Source organism: Gadus morhua, chromosome 11 (assembly GCF_902167405.1).
Source record: "Gadus morhua chromosome 11, gadMor3.0, whole genome shotgun sequence".
Classification (NCBI taxonomy): Eukaryota; Metazoa; Chordata; class Actinopteri; order Gadiformes; family Gadidae; genus Gadus; species Gadus morhua.
Window position 1 is genome coordinate 6,598,974 of NC_044058.1, and position 8,996 is coordinate 6,607,969.

General features: G+C 44.8%; 1 protein-coding gene across 1 annotated transcript in view; it reads left to right on the forward strand.

Annotated features, from left to right (window-relative positions):
• Positions 1 to 2,042: 2,042 nt before the first annotated feature.
• The window catches only part of pitpnc1b (phosphatidylinositol transfer protein cytoplasmic 1b), a 16,178-nt gene continuing 9,224 nt past the window's right edge, over positions 2,043 to 8,996 (forward strand). Inside the window, exons 1-5 of the mRNA XM_030370654.1 lie at positions 2,043 to 2,739; positions 5,543 to 5,691; positions 6,534 to 6,622; positions 7,332 to 7,339; positions 7,517 to 7,588. Coding sequence (XP_030226514.1) covers positions 2,692 to 2,739; positions 5,543 to 5,691; positions 6,534 to 6,622; positions 7,332 to 7,339; positions 7,517 to 7,588 — 366 coding nt within the window. The 5' untranslated portion in view covers positions 2,043 to 2,691. The remainder of the gene's footprint in view (positions 2,740 to 5,542; positions 5,692 to 6,533; positions 6,623 to 7,331; positions 7,340 to 7,516; positions 7,589 to 8,996) is intronic.

An 8,996-nucleotide genomic window follows, 5' to 3' on the forward strand; every position in this document is an offset into this window, starting at 1 on the left:
CCCATAAACGTTTTGACCTGCTCAGCGTTAATGCAGGTAAAGCCTTCACCCAAACTTCATTCAAGAGCCAGGAATAAGCCCCTTGCCCCTTTAACCAATCACATGTCCCACATGATTTTCTTTTGGATTTCTTTATTTAAAAGGGATAATGCACATTTATAACATGACATGAGCACCAAAGTTCAAAATGTAGCCATGCAGGCTAATTTTCACCTGTAGTCCCCCTGATTCATACCAATGTTATGGTAAAACTGCAAGAAAAAACTATGATCAGGCAGTGCACTGAATCAACATCATGCAATGGAAATCATTCAAACCAAACATGTGCGTAAAGAAACCAATCAATGGAAAAGCATTTCACACGTGAATAACAAGGTAAAGATACAGCTGTTGCTAAGAATTTGAGAAGATGCACGACATCAAGCATGTCCAACATCTTCATACAGCATGAGGGAAACTAATGCTGACTCAAATAAAAATGTCTCAACAATGAAAAGTAAGATGCTGCATTCACTATTAAACCCCAAACTTCTGATTCCTGAAGAGGGTTTGATTAATGGCTGCGTTAACGACGGACGTGCTCGCGACTAACGTCACCCTCACAAGAAGCGTGACGGGCTGGAACGACATCAGGTGGGAAGAGATGAACACAGACGTAGAAACATATTTTACGATCCTAAACGTGTCAGGAAATGATGAAAATGAGCTGGCCTTGACTGGTTTCAGCTACTCATACTTACTATTACAAACTGATCCATTGATAATGAGACTTTTGACCTTCATCGTACATCAAACAGAGGGCACAATGATTGTACAAATACGATCGTACATCTGGCAATGTCTTTCATGAGCCACATCCTGTTTTCTTCATTTACATCCTGTTTCCTGTCAAAGCAACCTAACACAAACCACACACAATTTAAATGGATAGACAACAAAAGAATAAATGAAATCTAAAGTATCTGAAGCATTTAGCAAATGCACGCAATTAATTACAGATAACACTATATCAGGATCTGAATCGGTATCATAATACATTTGAAGTTAAGTTCCTGGTAGGTGAGTGCATTGAAGAATTAAACTAACATTAAACAAGCAGTAATAAAAAAGGTATAAATGCAGAATATATACAGTATATTTTTTATACATATAATATAAAGCGTGCACATGTGAAAATAGCAATAATGTATGAGCAGAAACTCAACGGGGGATGGGAGGGGTCGAATCAGAAGAAATTGAGAATTAATCCAAGACCATTAGCTTTAACCTCACACCAATGAGCTGCGATGGCAAACATATGCTTTTGTGTTATTGGAGGAGTAGAGAATGCAGTGGGCCCAGTGGCACATCTCCGTGCCATGGGAGAGTGGCCTGTGACTGAGGAAATAAGAACCCAGGCGAGAAATTAAAGCAGCTCTGATTCAGCTCCTCATTGACTAAACATGGATTCAATTAAAGGAAAGCTGAAGGTCATTTTGTAATACAATGTAAGCTAGTGCGGCGCGGCACTTAATGGAAGCACTCATGGCTCTGGTAATGTTTAATCCAATGGCCCAGTGTGTGTGTCAGCCCTCTGTGTCCCTGCTGTCAGACCTGCACGTGTGTGTGTGTGTGTGTGTGTGTGTGTGTGTGTGTGTGTGTGTGTGTGTGTGTGTGTGTGTGTGTGTGTGTGTGTGTGTGTGTGTGTGTGTGTGTGTGTGTGTGTGTGTGTGTGTGTGTGTGTGTGTGTGGAATATACTTCCCATACTAAGCACAGTGGATCAAAATGAAAAAATCCCGACACCATGTGGTGTGAGTCAGAGCTGAAACAGCAAAATCTGTTTGGACAAATCCTCCTTGTTATGACTGAAAACAGAGCAGGGGAGGAGTGGACAGAGAGAGAGAGGGAGCATATGAAGAGAGGAGGGGGGGCAGGGGTAGGACAGGTGAGGAGGTGGTTAACTCAGTGGGCGGGGAAAGGAAAAAGGAGGGAGGGGGAGAGGGAGGGGGAAAAAGGAGGGAGCGAGAGGGAAAAAAAGTGATAAGAGCACAAACCGAAGGAATTTTTGAGGAACTGAAAGCAGCCAAGGGTGGTGGGGGGGAGAGGGAGGAGCACTAGGGCCAAGGTTACCCATGAGAGTCCAGACAGCAGAAAAGCCCTGCTAGAGGAGAAACACAGAGAGAGAGACAGAGAGGGAGAGACAGAATAGGTGTGGTTATTTTCTTTAAATGACTTACGATTATTAATAACCCGAGACCGAAAGCAACAACCAGGGGCGAGAGAAAAGAAAAGAAGACAAAGAAAAGACGCTGGAATAACTGCCACACGGGCAAAGAGAAAGAGAAAGAGAGACAGAGACACAGAGAGAGACAGACAGACAGAGAAATACAGAGACAGAGGCAGTTCAAAGGCAACCGAAGCGATAGTTGACAGTTGACTGTTTACCCAGCGAAGTCAAGAGAGAGGAACTCTTAAAGGGAACTCCCATCTTAGAGGAGACGGAAGAGGGGGGGTTAAAAGTTAGAAACAATAGCTGAAACACACACATTGACTGAGAGAACTGGACTACATGGACTACTGACACAGGGGAACAAAGAGCATAGGTGAGAGGACCGCAGCAGCTTGTCCCAGCCTGGTCTTGTGTGTCATTTAGACAGCAGGGGGGGGACACACACAGGTCACCAGACAGTTAGCTCCAGCTGCGCCGCACCATGTTGCTGAAGGAGTACCGCATTTGCATGCCGCTGACCGTGGAGGAGGTAAGCGTGTTTAACTCTTCCTCACACACTCGCAGAACACCCCGAACACAACGCACCGCCTGCCGTTGGTTTTTTTTAAAGTGTGAGACAAAAGCGTACTGGTGGGGTCTGTTGACCACGTCATGGGCTGTAATCTTGAGCGGTGTCAAGTCGCTGATAAGGAGAGTCCCCTGGGGGAGCGGGGCCACAGAGAACCTCCCACAGACTTAAAGGCCCAGACACGCCGAGCACAGTCCGCTACAAGGAGCTTAGCGGAGGAGGGTCCCAGCGTGTACCTGCACTCGCCCACCCTTCCCGCCAGCGGCAGCCGACAGGTAGCACTCAGCCTGCAGAGAGAGAGGTAGTGGGCCCGCCTCCACCGGCTTTTTATAGTCTCTGTGCACGGACCGGTCGGACCAGTTGGCGCTGAGCCGTGCTTCACCAAAACAATGTCCATGTAACCAGCAGGGGGTTTTTGATGACAAAGCAGAGGACACGGGCCACAATGGGAGGTGGATAAGGGAGCTATGCACCCTGAAGCCCCTTTAAATGGTTGTGTCTCCTTTCTCAGTATTACCACACCTTAAATTAAGTGGAGGTGCGTGGTTCATCACAGGACCGCAGGCGAATCGGGGAGGGATGCACTGCATGCCGCACACCAGTCACCATTTTCTATTTACTATTTTGTCATTCAGTAGACACAGTATCCAATGATACTGCCAGTGCATTCTTTAACGTTTTTGGAGATGTCAAAGGAAGGAGCAGGGAGTGGTTAGGCTCTGGCCGTATTACAGAAACTTCCTAACTCGAAAATCCTATCTTATCTGTTTGGCAACTATGGTAACAAGGGTTAGAATCAGATTTAGGAAAAAGTCATTACAGAACGGCCGATCCTAAAGTCAGTTTTCTTATCTTAACTCCAGATAGGAAATTTGTATTACAGAAATATCCTAAATGACCAAAATCCCAAATAAACTGTCCTAACTTTAGGATGTCCCATCAGCTCTCCTAACTGTCTGTTACAAATAAGCAAGAAGTTCTCCGTCGGGATGTTGGATATGCAATGCAATTCGCCGCCCGAGCGATCTTATATGTTGACTACAAACCATGTAAATAGTGTTGTAAATAAACTTCCAAAGCTTTTCAAAACTTATTTGGTGTTGTATTGGTCCTTAATGTGCAAAGTATACAATGCACATAGTAAATAAGGTGCAAAGTCAAACCGGTGAAGTGATTCCGGAAATGATTTTGGGAACAATCACAGCGCTTGTTGTCTCCGTTGAGTCGACGGATAGTTAAAAAATATTGGATGCGCACGTAACCTTCATCTGTTGCTAGGTAACAGACATAATAGCTGAATGTCGATGCTAGATCGCCTACTTAGGATATCTTAACCTGAGGTAAGGTGAGTAAATTAACCCTAAATTAAGATAGGATATGTTTCTGTGATACCAAATTGAGAAAAAATCCTATCTTACACACTTAGGACTTAAGATAGGAAGTTTCTGTAATTCGGGCCCAGAGGCCTCGAACTAGGCTGTGGACATTCTGATTCCAACCTAGAACCCTTGGGCTGTGAGTAAGACACCCGAACCATAAGGTTATCCTGCCCCTGTCGCAAAACAAAAATATTAAAATGTTTTGATCGAATTTCTACGAGAAGAGACATTTTAAACAGCACCCTAAACCACCTTCCCATTTTCTGGATAACACAACCGTTTCCGGCTTATCTCAAGATCGCAGGACCTCATGACTATGATCATAAAAGTGTGAATAATAATATGCAAAGTCCAATGGAGGTATCCAATACTACTGTGTTGCACAACCAACAACTTTGTGTCTAATGTGTACTTGTTAATCCTGGAGATAAGTCAGGCTATGAATGGGTCTGTGTGTATCTGTGTCTGTGTGTGTCTTGTTTCGGGTCAAAGCATTGTCACATTGACTTAGGGTATTGGCACAGTCAGTCAACACCCTGCTGAGATCAGATAGCTGCCGCCTCAGCTCTTTGAAAGCCTGATGGAATCCATGGCAAATAGGGTTAATGGAAATTTCAGTGTTTCTCAACACGTCACTTGTCATTGCCCTTCACTGTGCATAATAGCAATTTTGCATTCAGATAAGCCTCCTTGTAAACTTGACTCCAAGATAAGCGGGCAGTAGCAGGTCTCATGCCTCACATCGCTCCACACAATGATTGTCTCAGCGCTGCGTTAAAGCGTCCGTCCTCTTGATTAATTAGGAGCCATGAAGAACCAAGGGGTTAATATTAAATATTGACACTTTGCGTGTAATTAGAGGGAGAAAGAGGAGTTTCCTGACGTGGTTTGCATGCAGTGAAGGGTGGTTGGATCTCAAGGACTTCTTTCTTCTTTTGCTCGGCTTTCAATGAGTTATTTGTTTTTGTTATTCTTTTATTCTTACTGTCATTCTTTATTTTGTTTATTATTTTTCTTTCTTTGTTTCTTTGTTTCTTTGTTTCTTTCTCTTTCTCTTTCTTTCTTTTTTTCTTACCAACCTCCTTTCTTTCTCCTATAATTACCGTCTTTCATACACCAAGGTATGTTGTTACGGTTCAACGACATGTCAGTACAGACAACACAAAAACATCCATCCCCACACATGCAACCGGACCCTGCCCCACATGAATGAACAGAATGTGTGTGTCTCCACTCCACGTATCCCTGCTCGACTCCCACAGCGTGTGTGTGTGTGTGTGTGAATGTCTCTGCCATCACCCAGATCTCTAGTCTGATGATGTACCCGAAACAACCCGCTCCGGCCCTGGCCTTTTGTGACGTACCGCTGGTTCTTGTCTTTCCAGTACCGGATCGGTCAGCTGTATATGATCAGCAAGCACAGCTGTGAGCAGAGTGACGGGGGGGAGGGGGTGGAGGTGGTGCAGAACGAGCCAGAGCTACACCCGCAGCACGGCCCGGGACAGGTGACGGAGAAGCGCATATACCTCAGCAGGTATGCACACACTAACGTGTGTACGCGCACAAGCACAAGCAAACACATACGATATACACAGCCAAGCAGACCCATGCACACACATAAAAGAAACACGACGCCGCCATTTAAATCATTGTTTAATTGAAGCCCTCCACTGTGGGCCTTGTGTGTGTAAGCTCAAATGCTTGGATGCTCGTCATTAGTATGAAGCACACCCCCCGACCCATTCTGCTACTCCACCTGCCCTCGTTTATTCATTCATTACAAACATTCAATGAACTATTAGTCCTTTATTCAGCCTTACATGAAGGCACAGACTCGCTCTCTCGCTCTCTCTTTCTCTCTCTCTCTCTCTCTCTCTCTCTCTCTCTCTCTCTCTCTCTCTCTCTCTCTCTCTCTCTCTCTCTCTCTCTCTCTCTCTCTCTCTCTCACACACAGACACACACACACACCTTCAACATGGGGAAGAAACAAGATCTCTACCTGTTTTAGTGTGACCTAGAAGAAACAGTACAGTTACAATTTATAACCACAGGGGTAATTCAGAATGAGTCACACAAATGTTGTGGTGAGAGAAGCCTGCAGGTAATTCTGCTACAGCAGGCACAGACAGCATTTAAGATCTCTTTGTCTTTGTTCATCATTCTCCCACTCCTCTTTCCTTCTCTGCCTCTTTTTAGGGCCTTTCACTCCATCTCTCTCCCACTGCTCACTTTCTCTCACAGACACATTTGTTTTTATTTTGCCATATGTCTCTGTCTTTTCCATTGTTTCCTATTTCTAATTCCTTCTCACTTGTTTTCAGTCTACACTCTTATAGTCTCTCCTTAAATGTATTTTTTATGTTTTTGTCTTCCTAGCAAACTGCCATCCTGGGCAAAATCATTCGTCCCGAGATTCTTTTATGTGACAGAAAAGGCCTGGAACTTTTACCCATACACTATCACAGGTTAGTGTTCTGTGTGTGTGTGTGTGTGTGTGTGTGTGTGTGTGTGTGTGTGTGTGTGTGTGTGTGTGTGTGTGTGTGTGTGTGTGCGTGTGCGTGTGCGTGTGCGTGTGCGTGTGCGTGTGTGAGTGTGTGTGTGTGTGTGTGTCTGTGTATTGGAGTCTGTGATGTGCCACTGTGCAAATATCATAACACCTTAATACGTTTCAGAAATAGTATTCACAACGTGTTCCAATGGTTTTGTAACAAAGAAGGTAGTTAAATGAGTCAGTGTTTGTGTGTGTGGGGTTGTGTATGTGCATGTGTGTGTGTGTGTGTGTGTGTGTGTGTGTGTGTGTGTGTGTGTGTGTCTGTGTGTGTGTCTGTGTGTGTGTGTGTGTGTGTGTGTGTGTGTGTGTGTGTGTGTGTGTGTGTGTGTGTGTGTTTTACTCGATGATAAAAAGTTGTCATAACATCCCCACCTACATTTCAGAAGTACTATTCAGAAAGTGTTTCCCACAAACCCATTATTTTTGTGCGTGCATGTCAAAAAGAATGAAGTAAAGTTATTTGCTGGCTGCGTGTACGTGTCTCTCTGTTCGTGAGTCAACTCGAGAGAGACTATGTAAATGTGCACTTCTGCAGCATGCTGCTCTGTGTATTCTGTGTATACCGAGTGTGTGTTACTGATCATGTCCATTCCCACCCATATCGATCACGGCTGTGGCTGCAGAGTACTCAGTAAGTAGCCTCTCACCACCATCACAGTAGCGCTTGCACTCATCATTGTGAATTCCAGCCATCCTGACCTTTACCCTCTCTCTCTCTCTCTCTCTCTCTCTCTCTCTCTCTCTCTCTCTCTCTCTCTCTCTCTCTCTCTCTCTCTCTCTCTCTCTCTCTCTCTCTCTCTCTCTCCAGGTCTCCTTCCTACCAAAGTTCAGCATCCGTATCGATACCAAATTTGAAAACAACAATGGACAAAATGCAAATGTGAGTAGAACTGGAGTGCATGAAGGGGTGAGGAGGGGGAGTAGGGGAGAAAGTAGAGGGGAATAAAAAGGAGAAAAGAAGATGAGGAGAAATTTCAATTTTCTTCAAATTGATCTGCCCATTACAATGACAACAAGCAACGCACAAAATGTTGTGACACATAGCAGGACTTCCATGCCTGCTCCAAGGTTCACACACACACATACACGCAACTGCAAGCACACGCACATTCCAAACATACAGGCACGATTGTGAACGCACATACCACGCACACATAAACACACACCCTGTGTGTACATGTGTCTTTGGCGCGTGCAGGGTTTTGTGTGGTCAACCCCTGCATAGAAATGGTATGATCCAATTCTCAGAGCAAGACGACAAGACCTGACTCGCCTTCAAACCTGGAGCGCTTGTTTTGCTTAAGGAGTCTCCCAGGCTTGTTTGTTATTTAAACCCACCAGGAAATGAGAATAGACTTGTTCACCTTTTTATCTCGGTTTACACTGTTATATCACGTGCCATATCCAAGTAGGCTTTGCCAAACCAAGCAGAAGAGGAAAAAAATGGTTTATTCGTTATTATACATCCAAACACACGTCGTGTTTATGTTCCTCTCGGCACTCAGCAGAAATTTCACCTGATCCCGTGTTTTGTCACATTCACTCCATCCAGGCAAATCCTCCGGGATAAACTCCCATTCCGCCAACAATTTGCATCCTGCTAATTATGCGTTATATTTGAAAGTGCGTTATATTACGGAAATCCGATACACTCTAAATGCCATATCCTGCTGTCTTTAAAGAAGCCAGCGGAAGCTACCTTTTAACCTGAGGCTTAGCGTTATTACACAAGCGTCCCACACAAACCCTCATTCAGGGCTGCTGCAGGCTTCCACCATCTGCTCTCGTATTACTGGAGGTCTGTACATTGGGCTGCAGACTTCTGTAAATTCCTTCACTCTGCACAACCCCCAAAACAGAAGCCTGTGCATGACAACTGTCCCTGCCAAGGTCATGTAATGCACAAACACAGACTTGGCACAGCTTGGACAGAGCCTCTGACTCACAAAATACACAGTAGAAACAAGACAAAACAAGGGCAGACCGACTGGCGAGAGGCCTGGTGGTTTGTTGTGATGCAACAGCGATTTGGCGAGTGCTAATTTGTTAGCTTTAAGCAGAGGAATGGCTTCGACGCGGCATCGCAATGAATCCTGCACAAGGACAGATGATAGAAAAGAACTAATCTCCTTTAAGATTATCTTTATTTTCTCTCAGGACATGCCCCCTTGACTACCATAAGTATTCCCCTCTTCCCACCTCTCCCTCTCTGACTCAAATCCCTCATTTATTTATTCCTCCTATGTCCTTCTCATGTCTTCCATCTGCTCTTCCCTCCTCTCTCTCTC